Source organism: Sorex fumeus, unplaced genomic scaffold (assembly GCF_029834395.1).
Source record: "Sorex fumeus unplaced genomic scaffold, SorFum_2.1 ptg000048l, whole genome shotgun sequence".
In the NCBI taxonomy this organism is placed as follows: Eukaryota; Metazoa; Chordata; class Mammalia; order Eulipotyphla; family Soricidae; genus Sorex; species Sorex fumeus.
The window spans coordinates 15040693-15054677 of record NW_026606105.1 but is presented as its reverse complement, the minus strand read 5'-3'; the positions used below and the strand labels follow the sequence as shown (position 1 = coordinate 15054677).

Genomic DNA, 13985 nt, shown 5'->3' with positions numbered 1-13985 from the left:
CAATCAGGAGGTTTGAAAAATGTCTTTGATGAAATTAGGGAAAGTATAGAAAATGAAGCCAGTCCCAGTCCATTGGCACCGGGAATCCACAAACAAGGAACCAGACAGGAATAAAACATTTCCTCTCTCTCCCAGGGACCTCGCAGGCGTTGGAGGAGAGGGTTATGTTCAGACCAGCTCCACCGGCCTGTGTGGGACCTCCCCAAGTTAACGGGGCTGTACCTTTTTGTGACTCCCGGGAACTCCACAAGAATACCTGTCAAACTCTCTGCAGTGTTAGTTCTTGCTGGAGAAGTCACCCAGAGCTTACTCTTTGTCAAGGTTTTGATTTCATTTTTTTTTCTCTTTTTGGGTCACACCCGGTGATACACAAGGGTTACTCCTGACTCTACACTCAGTAATTACTCCTGGCGGTGCTCAGGGGACCATTGGGATGCTGAGAATCGAACCCGGGTCAGCCACATGCAAGGCAAACACCCTACCTGCTGTGTTATCGCTCCAGCCCCATGGTTTTGATTTTTATTTTCTTTTTGGGTCATACCCGGAGATGCACAGGGTTTACTTCTGGCTCATGCACTCAGGAATTATTCCTGGCAGTGCTCGGGGGACCATATGGGATGCTGGGAATTGAACCCGGGTCAGCCGCATACAAGGCAAATGCCCTACCTGCTGTGCTATTGCTCCAGCCCCGGTTTTGATTTCTTGAAGTCACACTGATATCAGACCATGGGCCCTGTGATGCGTCAGGATGCATGGCCTACCATAGCACCATCTGTATGTACTGCTGTGGTTTTGCCCCCCCAAAGTCCACCTTAAACCCTTCCCCCTGTGACCTGGACGCCTGTGAACTGTCTTTCCCAGTCCTCTCTTCTTATTCCTTTGCACAGCCAAAACTTTGTTCCTTGTTCCTAAAAGCGAGCATTCATTTTGTTCAGTCATTTGTTCTATCTACCATGTGTGATTACATCATATCGTGTTTTTCTTCACTGACTTATTTTATGGTATAGTTTGCTATTTTATTGTATTTGAGGGTGTCTCCAGGGGTATCGGGGGTCCAGAGTTCTCTCCCAGCAATACTCAGCCTGGTGTGCAAGCCTGGGAGTTTTTGATGTTTGGGTCCAGCAATGGCAATGCTGCCTGGCACCACTTACTACACCCGCCTCTGTTTGGGGAGTCAGGTGATCCTGGGGCTCAAACTCAATGCCCAAGTCTGTCAGATATGCAAACCCGACTGGGGCTCTATCTCCCGAGTGGAGGTCAGGGGTTCAAAATTCCATTCCAACAGTGTCATCATGGTCAAGTGACCGAACTGCTCACAGTGTCATTTTCTCATCTATGATGTGGGGCCGGTACGGTCTTTCCCTGTGAGGCTTGTTACGGGCTGATGTGAGATTGAACAAGCCTAGGCTTTCCCACAGGCCTGCAATCAATGCCAGTGAGGATACCATAACACAGCCATTCCCTGCCACCTCCTCCAGCCCCTACAAATCACAGCCCTCCAGAACACCGCCACATCTCCTCCTGGTCCCACCCAGGGCCAAATCAAAGCCTACATGGCAGAGAGGGAGGCTGGACTGCATCTCTTAACGAGCAAGGAGGAGTCTCAGAGGCCAGGGGGAGATAAGAAGCATGTGCGTGGGGGACCTGAGAAGGGGGCAACTCTGCCTTTTTAGGAGCTATCGCTGGCTTTTGAGAGCTTGGCTTGTGGGAAGCTGGATTTTAAGGTCAGTGACAGGGAAGTTTTGACATTTCTGCTTTCCCTCGGAGCCAATGAGGATGAAGGCTGCAAATGTCTAGGAAAGCACAGACAAATGGGCTAGGGCAAGGGAAGGGAGGCAGACGGGACCCCCTGGACTTCTCCAGAGGCCCTCTGAGGGTGGGGCCTTCTGCTGCCATAGTATTCCACTGCCTCCCCCTCACCTTGCCTCCAGAAACAAGCTCAGGTTCCCCATGGCTGATGTGGAAGAGGTGGGCCTGGGTGGGGATTGGGAAAGTCTAGAAGTTTCCTTCCCTGGGATGGCTGATGTGGAAGAGGTGGGCCTGGGTGGGGATTGGGAAAGTCTAGAAGTTTCCTTCCCTGGGACTCCAGAATTTACTTCTCAGGGTAGGAGCGCCCTGAAGATGGAGGAAGACCCTGCTTTATGCATTTCTTCCCCCGTCTCTATTTTGGTGGAAGTATTCCCAAGCCATGCTCAGAGGACCCAAGGATCACTCCAGGGGACACTTGGCCAAGCATACTGGTCAGTTTAGCGCTACAGCCTGAAGATGCAGAGGTTCTGCGGGCACCTGGGTCACGCTAGCAGCGTCAGAGACTGAACTCAAGGTCCCTCCTGCAAAGCCCCGGCTCCAGCCCTGTGGGTGATCTCCCAATTCATCACTTTCCAGGCAAGAACACTGGAGCTCCTAAGGACTGACACAGTACACTCATACAGACAGTTGTACCTGCCACCAGCACTGCACTCCCTCCAAAACCAGGTCACCCTTCACCCCAGCAGAGTCCTGCAAACCAGCAGGAGGAAGTAGGCCTTGAGATGCGAGCCAGGACCCTCAGATCTGAAATCCATCCCTGCCAACCCTGCTTTCCTCGCCCCCTCATTCTGCTTTTCCTCGGCAGGTGGGCCCTTCAGGGCCACCTGGGAGATGCCACCAGGTCCTGGGGACAAAGGCCCTGGCCCCTGGAGGGGTTATTATTCAAGTCAGTGGTTCCAATGAGATTATTCTCTCTAATGAAGCAGCTACCTCCGCCCTCCCCTAAGCCTGAACTTTCACTGCTGGAGAATTCCCAGCCAAGTGGAAAATTAGAAAGGAGCAGGATGGAGAAAGGAAGGGGATGAGGAAGAGAGAGAGAGAGGTGGTGATTAAGTTCTCTAAAAATTAATTCCTAAGTACAGTGATAGAAATATTAACTGCCAGGGCTGCTGGCTGGGCAAGCAAATTTCAATTTGGAAATGGGGTTCTCTGTGGGTCAGGCCTTGGTGAGTCTCCAAGTCGGGGTGCGGTTGAGGGCTATGACTGACCTCTTACCCCAGGCCCTGTGGGAGGGACGTGGCAGCCTTAGATATTGGAGTCCACTTCGTGCTTCTACCTACACCTATAAGACCTATAAAGCTGCCAAGGGCTCAAGATCCTGAACATGGCCAGTGGAATCTGTGCTGATTGCTGAGAAAAAAAAAAAAACGGGGTTGGAGGTAAGGCTTCCTGAGTGAACCTAATAGAAAAGTGAAGGAACGAAAACCAGGAAATGCTAGGCTTTTGTTTGGTTCATTGTCTCCACAACAGGGGACTGGCAAGAGGAGGGGGCCGACTTCCTGCTGCCCTTGCCCTGCCCCCTACAGGAAAGTCTAGGAAAATCAGCAGGAGCCAGAGTGAGGCTAAGAGAAGGTGGAAGCTAGACCCAAATCTGTCTTCTCTGCAGAACGATGCGCAGAGTGGAGCCTCTGGACACACTGAGTCCTCCAGCTTCTGTTTCTGAGGTCTGGTGCCTGGCACATGGGCTACTGGAGGCGTACCCTTTAGGCTGTTCTTGCCTAAACCCTAAGGCAGGAAGATCACAGTTATTCCCTCTGTCACCAGCTGTGGGCAGCATGGCCTACCACACCTTTCCACCTCTAACCACCCGAAGTCCACCAGAGCTGCAGATTTCAAGTTTGCTGAGTTCCTAGTTTTTGCTTCATGAGCTGGAACAGGGGTAGTTGGGGGCTGGGCGGGGTGCAAGGGTGAGAAACCAGCAGGTTCAGGAGGGCGCTGGAGGAGAGAGGGTGCAGAGACCAATCTCCCAAGACACATAAATACCAGCCCCCAAAGAGCAAACTTTGAATGTACTAAGTCCCCAGGGCTGAAACCCTCCAAACTGCCCAAATGAAAGGTAACCCAAAAGGGGAGCCCCATGGGGGCACAAGTGGGGATGCGTGAGACTGCCTGAAGTGCTTTTGCCTTGCTAATTTTTTTTTCATTCCTTCTGACTGGATTCTCCAAGACAATAGCAGAGATGGCTGACATGGCCCTTCTGCAAAGGGATGCACCAGGGAAACCTGGTCAAGCCACCCCTGGGTTTGAGTGGACGGCACCTTCATTCTACAGATAGATTGTGTAGGCCAAGGAGCAGTGTGTATATGCGTACGTGCATGTTTGCATGTGTGTGTGCGCATGTGTGTTTGTGTGTGGGGGATGGAGGCAGGGTTGCTCTTCTACTGTCTCTCCACAAACTAGCCAGTAGGAACCAGGAAAGGTTCTTCCTTTCTGAGAAGAGGAAGTCGAGGGGTCTGAGGGACTGAGGCCAAGAGAAGGGGACAGAGAAGGGTCACCACACATGAGAGGCTCATCTAGGTCTTTGGAAGGCAGCCCACAACAGGCAGGCTCACCAGTTACCGGCGGCAACTTCAGCAGTGGTTCCATGGTTTCTCATCAGCATTCACAGTACACTAGACCCATCTGTTAGGGGCTTTGGGGCCCAGGACTTCACCAGGGCAGCAGGTGGGATGCAGCTGGGCGAGGGTGGCATGACTGGACTGAGTTTGAGAACACTGGGAGTGTGTCCAACAGAATCCCAGTCTCGGGGGGATGAAGAAGGGGAAGAGCTTTCAGAGCTCCGTGGATTCATGACCCCAGTGTTTTCTTAGTATGAGAAAATGTGGCACTGGTCAGTCATTGTCTTCTGGGCATGAAGACATCAGTGATATGCTTGCATCTAGGGTTGAGGGCAGTGATTAGTGGGGCAAAGTCAGCCGCCTTAACTCATCCTGTGCAGGAGAGAAACCTCTGAACAGTAGAGGATCCCAGGCTGCAGAATCAGGGAAGATCTGCCAAGTTCACAGGGCAGATGGGGCTGCTCACGTTTGCTCCTGCTTGTGCAGACACTGCCAACACCCAGGCAGAGGCCCTTCTGCTCCTTGACCAAGGCGGTTTGCATGAAGCAATGCCTGGAATAGGCTTCAAAGGAACGTCAAAGAAGCCCAGCCTCTGGATCTTGCTGTGCAAGAGTCTGGAAGGACTTGGAGGCTAGAATCCCAGACAGTGCTTCATGATGGGGACAGTCAGCCTCAGCAAGGGGACAAATGGTTCCCAGGAGACTGTTGTGGGCTGCCTTCAGGGCAACACTGGTTGGAGTGTGTGTAGGGCAGGAAGACTCCGAAGTGTGGGTTTGTCTCATCCCCCAGTGATCTAGCCCCAGGATGCAGGAGGCTTACAGAGGAGCCCTCCTGGCTGGAACTCCTCCTCCAGTCCTTGACCAATCTAGTCCTTGAAGCCAGGGTGACATCCAGGCAAGGAATCTTGGACAGTAACCCCAAGAAGGCCTGGAAGGAAGGGCATTTTCTGAGAAGAACTTTCAAAGAGGAGGGATTAGGAGATGCCAGGGAGGAAGTTGATCTGAGCTTCTCTTAGCTGACCCACATTTAGGTTATAGGAACATCCCAATGGCCTCACTCATGACCCGTCAGAGGAAAGATCAGTCTGGGCCAATTAATGTGCTGCAGGGTAGCATGATCTGCTGAGATGGAGAGAAGTTTCTTCACCAGGGTTTGAGAGGGAGGATTGGGGGGTGGGGTGGGCAGGGAGCTATAGGTCCTGGTATCCTCAGAAGCGGGAGGCCTGAGACAAACTGTGCTGCTGTGGGCTTTCCCTGACCATAGCTTAAGTCAGCGTAGGCAAGTTCTGGCTCAGGTCCAAGGTAAAGGTCTGGGGAACAAAGGCTCAAAGTCACGGAAAAATAAATTCCTGGCCGTGGATGTGGTTGTGGCCATCAGAAAATAGCCAGGCTTGGGACTGGGCGCCGGGGGTGTCAGCAAGGTGATTCTCGGTGCTCCTGGGTTGCTGGGGCAATGCCTCCCAGCTGTCAGAGAGTAAGTGACAGGAGGGAAGCCTTCAAGGACAGGAGGCCTTTCTTTAGCCTGTCCCGTTAGCCAACCACCTGGGCCTTTCATGCAACAAACAGGCCTTTCAGCTCCCGGAGCCACCTGTTCATGGGCCCTTGAACTACACCCTCTTTCTCAGCCCCTCGGCCCGGGTTCCCCATGTCTTCTGTTTCGCTTCCCTATACACACACACACATACAGCTCTGCCTGTCTTCCAGGCTCACAGAGTCTCACTCTGACAACCAAGGGAGCAGTTAGCAGAAGCAAAAGAGGAAAAGGCAAGTTGATACGTAAGAGACCACTCTCCCAAGAGCTCCTCCGGCCCGGCTTTCCCTGGGTCTAGTTCACTGTGCTACTTAGCTGGAGTTCCACCTGGGTGTGGGTCTAACTCATGCTCTGTCTATGTTACAAACTGAAATGTTCCAGGTTGGCCATAAGGCAGAGGCCTGGTTTCCAACAAGCGAGGTGACAGAGACTGTCTAACTAGGGGTGTCTCATAAAGGGGTTTGTGTACCCTAAGTTGGGCACCGAGAGAGAGCAGGGAACAGTTCTGGGCACAGAGACAGCTGGGAACAGTTTCAAGCAAAGCATTGTAGCGCTGTCCTGTAGCACTGTTCTCCCGTTGTTCATCGATTTGCTTGAGCAGGCACCAGTAACGTCTCCATTGTTAGACCTGTTATTACTGTTTTTGGCATATTGAATACTCCATGGGAAGCTTGCCAGGCTCTGCCATGTGGGCAGGATACTCTCAGTAACTTGCCAGGCTCTCCGAGATGGATGGAGGAATCGAACCCAGGTCAGCTGTGTCAAAGGCAAAGTCCCTACCCACTGTGCTATCGTTCCAGCTCCAATTCCAAGCATAGAGAGAAAATAGACAAATGGTACAGAGATATCTGGGAGCTAGAGATACTATGATCCTTCAAAGAAGTGGGGTTCTCTGTCTTTTTGTTGATTTGGGGTTCATGGTGGCTTTATAAAGCATATCCATCATGGATAATATGACTTAAATATTCTTGTCCAGACTTAGTAGAGTTTGCAAAAAGCGAGAACACAGCCTCTGTTGATTTCCATTCCAACTACCTTTCCAAAGCCCCTGTGGTTTTCCCAGTCTGCTCCCCATAGTGATATTTTGGGTGAGAAGGAGAGGCTACCAGAAGTCACCAACCCTGCACAAGAAAGAGAAAATGGGCCAATCCTGGTCCTCAGGAGTGGCCACTAAGGGCTGTCCTGACCTGGACTGTGTTTAAGCCCATCATCAGACCAGACATCAGGCTCAGAGCTGTGACTCTCGTGGGGGAGGGGCACTCAGAGGCTGGGACTCTCAAGGGGAGGGAAGACACAATTCAGGTGTTTCTACATCTGGAACATAGATGGAGCTTAACCTCAGCCATGAGTGGAGGAGACTGGGAGTCTTAAGCCCTTCCTGGATGTGCCAGGATTCCCGTCTCCCTGCCCCATTTTCTATATTCCAGAGTTCATAGTACATGAGATCCACATGATCTCACCTGATTCCCCAGGGACCAGCTAGTTATATGAGGCAGCATCACCATCCCTACTTCACAGAGAAGGATCTGGGTTTCTACAGAGCCAGGAGACCAGAAATCTGGACCTGATGGCAGCCACACCAAGTTTCTGTCTGGGTTGACTCCTTCAGACCATGCAGAGGGTAGAGCTGTGACTTTCGTGGATAAGTTGGTAGCCTCCTTCATGCCTGTCCCAAGGTCACCTTGGTCTTAGTCCACCCACTCAACAGGAAGCAATTATTAACTACTGAAGGGAAAACGAAGGTCATGAAGGAAGTACTTTCTGGTCTCTCCTGCCTTGACTGGAAGGAATGGAGAGATGGTTACTGGCAGTCCCACCTCCTCCTGCTTATTGGGGCCTCCTGCCTTTAAGACTCATGCTATCTTGGGCTGGTCAGGATCCATGCTGCCAGTGCCCTATCTCTGGGTGCCACTGGCACAGTGTGTCGGGCAGAGAACAGCTTGCCCTTGAATGAAGGCCCTTGAAGGCCCTTCCTGATTGCCCTAGAAAGAGCCAGGTGTGTGAGCCCACATCAGCCTAGAAAGCCTCAGCCAAGTGAGGTAGGGCATCACTGTCCCCATGGAAACAAGGAATCTGAAGACCAGTTCCTTCCTGTGATGTCTGACCACAGGACAAGGGTAATCACGTACCCTCAGCTCAGCCAAGTGTCATCCTGCCCCTCTTCTGGAAGGATCCACATGGCTCTAAATTGAATCGAGGCCATTTCTCTACCAGTTTCTCCCTGGCTCACTGCTCTTGGATGAGGGACCACTTTAGGAACATCCTGCCCCTGGTCTCTGGTCCCCTCTGAGGATATTGGACTTCTGTGGAGGACAACAGTTCTCAAGATATCCACTTGAGAATGTAGCTGAGGATTTCCAGAGTTCCTCTGAAAGTCTCAAGATTCATTATGTTTAAGACTGTCACCCAGACACGGAGAGGCAGCTGTGCCTTTGGAAAGGATTATAATTTAATGGGGACATTCTTCATGTTCAGAGGTACTCCAAGTGGGGCAGGGTCTTATTCCCATCTTCTTTCAGATGGAAATGGCTAGGAGATATCATTGGCCACTTACAGCTCAGGCTCTTATTAGGAAGAACCTAAGGATGAGGAAGACTGAAATCTTTCTCTCTAGTGCTTAATGCTCATCCAACCCAGTGCTCAGTATCAAGTGCTGAGGTTCCAGCTTCCAGTAGCAGTGGGTAGAACAAGATTAAATTCCACTAGATTTGGGGGCCAACTGCTCTGGGCTTCTCCAATCAACAATGCTGATGTCCTTGGATGCCCTAATAAGGGTCTTCACATCTCCCTACATCTGGGCTGCCTGTCTGTACCCCAGTATCTCACATCCTCCCAAGGCCAGCATTGCCTGCACTGGTGCCCCTGCGCCTCTTTCTGCCTCCAGGGAACTGAGAGGAAGCAGTATGTCACAGGCACCTGGGTTTAGGACCCGGTACGCAGGGAGTCCAGAGCCACAGTCCTCAGACTGATTCATGTTATAACAGAAAGAGGTAGTTCTCAGCAGTGACACCCTTGACCTGTGTACCCCAAACACCGGAAGATTCTGAGGGAAGATTAAGGAGCATATGAAAGATGTGGATGCTTTGAATTGTACAGATGGGTTAGTGGGATATGGCAGCCTTAAGCGGGAGAGTGTATGTCCCCATGTTTGAGGTCCCCAATTGATCCCTGGAATCAGATGCTCTCTACCCTGTCCTACCAAGCACCACCAGGTACAGGTGTGGTGGCCCCTGAGCATCACCAGGCATTTTCAGGAGAGATCTGGACACGTACAGTACCACTGGGGGCGACCCCTGTGAAAAAACAAAACCCCAATGTCTTATCCCACTGTGCTTCTCTGGGTCTCAGGTGGTGACTGCCTTGGTGGAGGTGGAGCATGGAGGAAGAGGCGCCAGACAATCTACTAAAAATAATTGGTTATTTTATTGATTTATTTCTGGCTTGGGAGGCACATTCGGCAGTTCTCAGGGTTTACTCCTGGTTCTGTCCTCAGGGATCACTCCTGGTGGGACTCTGGGGACCCTATGGGGAGCCGGAGATGGAACCTGGGTCAGCCAAGTGCAAGGCAACAGCCCTACCCTCTATACTGTCTCTAGTCATTTGAAATCTCATCTACATGAGGTGTAGCCAGTCAGACAGAGAATGGAAATGGTCAAGGGGCCAGAGTAGTAGTACTAAAAAAATAAAACAAAACAAATAAAACCCCACAGGACAGGCAACTTCTCTCTCCCTAATCCAATGTTGGTGCCCCAGGGGCAGCACCTCTGACCCTTCACCTGTACCCCAAAGAGGAGCAGCAAGTTTTCTATCCAACACGGCTTGAAAACTCAAGAAAGCCAAGCTAAGAGCCACAGGGCTCTGGGCCAAGGGAGGTCAGCCGCACAGCGCCAGCAACAGATGGCAGATGGAAAGGACAGTGGTGGACTTCAAGAAACAGAACCGGGGGCTGGAGTGATAGTACAGCAGGTAGGGCATTTGCCTTGCATGCGGCCGACCGGGTTAAATTCCCAGCATCCCATATGGTACCTCGAGCACTGCCAGGAGTAATTCCTGAGTGCAAAGCCAGGAGGAACCCATGAGCATCGCTGGATGTGACCCAAAAAGAAAAAAAAAAAAAGAAACAGAACCAATGAGACATCAGCATGAACCAATAACTCTGCACACAGGCAGCAGTGAGGAGGCAGTGAAGAACCAGGTAAAAGACCTATACACAGAGCCTGGAGGAATCCCAAACTACCCTCTCCAGCGAGCTGTTCCATAAATAACTATCACTTCAATGCCTGGGGTTTCGTTGGCTCATTTTACATACAAAATTGATGGATCCTCCCAGGAACTCAACCGGTTTCGGGGTAACAGTGTTACTGAGAAACATCTATTCCCACCGTCCCCCCAAGCCCTCCAGCCCTCCACTATCCTTCCCCCTACGCTGCCATTTCCATGGACGTTCTCCTGGGAATGTGATAATTAAAATGAAGTCAGAACAAGGAGGAAAGATAAACTTGCCAACGGTACAGGAGTGAGAAAGACCAGGAGAGGGATGGAGAGAGGGTGGAGCAGTAGAAAAAGCAAGGCAAGGAGGGGAGAAGCAGAGCGAGCCCAGGGAAGACCATGGAGGTACTCACGTGTTATGCAGCACACACCAGCCGCAGTGGGGATCTCCCGAGCCCAGGCACTCGCTGCAGCTCCGATACTGCCCACACGACTCCACGGGGACTCTGGTGAGCTGAGCGGAGAGACAGGGGAGAGAGTGGTCAAGTTCTGCCAAGCACGAGAGAGGGAAATGTCTTCCACCTGCATCGGCTGAAAAGGTGCAGGCACCTGCGATGTCTGCATGGAAAGGGACTCGACCCGGGGGAGGAGGGGAATGGAGCAGAAGGCTGGAGCAAACTTTGGCATTGTTATTTCCTTAGAAGTTTCTAGGAAGAGACTCAGAGAGTTCAGATTAAGTGTTCAGGTGAAATGCTTAAAATAGAGACTCTGTGTACAGCCGACATTTCAGAGGCTCCACCACTCAGAATCCCATATCTCTCTGCCAGCCAACACATCCCACACTGAATTTTCTTTTGAGGGGCTGGGGGTATGTGTGTCTTTTGTACTATATCTGGCAGTGCTCAGGGCTTAGTCCTGGCTCTGTACTCAGGTATCACTCCTGGCAGGCTCAGGGAACTATTAGCAGTGCTCAGGGCTTACTCCTGACTCTGTACACAGGTATCACTTCTGGCAGGCTCAGGGGACTCTATGCGATGCCAGGGATTGAATCTGGGTCCATTGCATCCAAGGCAAGCGCCTTTCCTGTACCTGCTGTGATATCTCTCAGGACCCCACAAGGGGTTCTGAACCACCGGTAAAAACGTGAATGTTTATTCCTTCTCAGTTGGTTCTTGTTCTGTTTTTGCCATAAAAGGATTCTTCTTTTTTCCTACTCCTGCTCCTATTCGTAGGGGGAGTTTGCTGTTCCCAAGAGTGCTGAACCCAAGTGCCAGAGCCTTGCTTTTCTCTGCACCTAATACCACCTGCCTTGCAGCTGTCACTCGCCCCAGCCTCCCATAAAATTGCCCCACAGGCTCTAAAATCCTTCTCACTAGTGCTTTCAAAGAGCAGCTGGTATTATTTCTCCCCTGACCCAGTCCCTCTTCATAACAAGGGGTTTCCTCTTCACCACCCCCAAACGTTTTATTAGCTTTCACCAGCCACTTGTTAAAGAGTTCCATGTGGCATTTCTGTTTAGCCCCAAGGCGCCCACTTCCCCTACAAGCCCTAAGATCTCTTGAAGCTTTTGTTCTCCAAGAAAGTGCCCTTCCCCCTGCCAGCCTGGGACTTAGGCGGCTGGTTCCTACTAGGATCTGCCAGAGCAGTGGAATCTGTTCTCCTCCCAGGGACTGGTTTCATCTTTACAAAAAGGTGTGTGTGTTCTTTTCCCCAAAATCCTTCTCCAGTTGGGAAACTTAGGGGAAAAGAGAAAAAAACCCCTCTCAATAGAGGACCAGGCTTGACTCTTTCAGCATGAGCTACGGAAGTTAGACGGGGCGATTCCTTTTCATTCTCCATGGTAGATGGCAGACCCTGAGCTGTTGGTCCAGGCACAGATGCAAACAGATCTGGGCTTCAGGAGTCAGCCCAGAGGCTGTCTGTCAGGCTGTCCTGTGTCTGTCCTGGGCTCTCCATCTCCACAGCAGCAGGACTATTTTGATGGGAACTACCCTTTACTTCTGCACAGTTCACTTAATTAGTCTCAAACCCATATTATGGAATGAATCCTGAATTCCAAAACCACCGTATCTCTTGCAACCTTATTTCTCTTGCTCCCTGTATACATTTGTTTTTCCTCGGTTTTCAAGTATTGTGAGGTTTCACAAGGCCAGTTCTGTGCCTCCACAGCTTCTGAGATGCCAGAGAGACTCCTACTCCCAATTGTACCATTTTACCTTTGACCTTGGCGCCTCCTCCACTTTCTCAGTTGTCTTTTGTGCACACTAGGATTTTAGTTTCCTTCATTCCCACAGAGGCCACTCCTGGTGATAGTTAATCTGATAATGATGGTTTGGTGCACAGGCTCAGTCAATGGGGGTTGGGGGAGTGGGGTGCTGAGAGAGGGGGCACCAGGGCCATTGCTGACAGTGTTGGGGGAGCAGGTGGTGCTGGGGATCAAACTCAGGGCCTCACACAGGCTAAGCATGTTCTCTATCACTTGAGCTATCGTCCCACCTCCCGGGCCTTCTCTTTTCTTTCCTAACCAGCCAGCTCTCAGCTCTGCCTTCTAGAGTCTTCTTGCTTTTGTCATTAGCCTCAATGCTCAGTCTTTTGTTTTGTTTTGTTTTGTACTCGGGACACACCTGGAGGTGCTCAGTGATTACTCCTGGCTCTGTGCTCAGAGATCACTACTGGTTGGCACAGGGGACCAGATGGTGTGCCGGGGATCAATCGTGGGTTAGCTATGAGTAAGGCAAGCACCCTACTCTCTGTGCTATCTCTCCGGCCCCTGATGATCAATCTCATACAAGTTGTTCTCAGTAACTCTACACTTGGGCAGGAACGTCTGCTTCTCTTGCCAATTTTATTTCTCTCCTCCACCTGGTAAGTAGGCATGCCAGTCATGTAGGCAAATAAATTCTGGGTCCCCTCCCTAAGTACTGGGTTTTCTAGGAATTTACAAGTCCTAAGGAGGACCACACGCTTCAATATTTTCAGAAGCCAAATGGAAATTGGATTGCGGCTGCTCAATATTAACCTGCATGCCCGGTGATCTATGTCCCATATTAAACATAGAAAACTTATTACTTAATAAACACTGTTTGTTTAGGAGGCAAAAATATTTCAAAACCTAGGCCTGGAGGGAAATATGTAGCAGAAAAATATAGGGAAGGGGCCGTCATGATCAAAGTGGAAAAACAAAGCACCTCACCACGTTGGCATGGGTTCTGGCTTGCATAATTGGCCTAGGCACTTAGCTGGCTCAGTCCAGGCATTTTATTATCTAAACTTAATTCACAACCCCCCCACCCCCCGCCCAGTTGCTTCCATTGAAGAGTTCCATGATCTGTCTTGGGCAGATGTACTAGAAGGTTTGGGTTCTGCGACATTAAAAGCTGGCTGCCTGCGGAGCCTGAAATCCTCATTCTTCCATGCCTTCTGATTCCTGAAAGTACCATGTAATTGGGTTTCATAACCTCCGTACTTGGACTTGTAAGGTCCCTCTGCTCTCGATGTTAAACAAAAGCCATTTTAGTTGGTTGGGAAAGAGGGCAGGATCCTGTAGAGTGAGGTGCAAATCCTGGCACCCCCATTCACTCATGGCAAGTCTCTGGGCCTTCAGATCTGAGTTTCCTTCTTAATCTTTCCTTTTTGACAGGGAGATGAAAGTTTTCCTTCTAATTTATGGGGTTTCCCCAAGCACAAATGTCCCTCCCTTCCCCATCAAGTGTGGAGATGCTTTGTAAATGACCGAGCTGGATACAAATGACAAGTATTATTCAAGCTGACCCTGGCACATTCACAGGGCTGAACTGTGTAGATCCATAAAATCTCCTCATTTCTCAATGAATAAATCTATAATATATCACTGTCACTGTCTTCCTGTTGTTCATAGAT

At 50.7% G+C, this 13985-nt stretch overlaps 1 protein-coding gene across 1 annotated transcript in view; it reads right to left on the bottom strand.

The window, feature by feature from the left end:
* The window catches only part of PLXNA4 (plexin A4), a 437042-nt gene that overhangs the window by 93354 nt on the left and 329703 nt on the right, over window positions 1-13985 (bottom strand). Inside the window, exon 5 of the mRNA XM_056123992.1 lies at window positions 10520-10620. Coding sequence (XP_055979967.1) covers window positions 10520-10620 — 101 coding nt within the window. The remainder of the gene's footprint in view (window positions 1-10519; window positions 10621-13985) is intronic.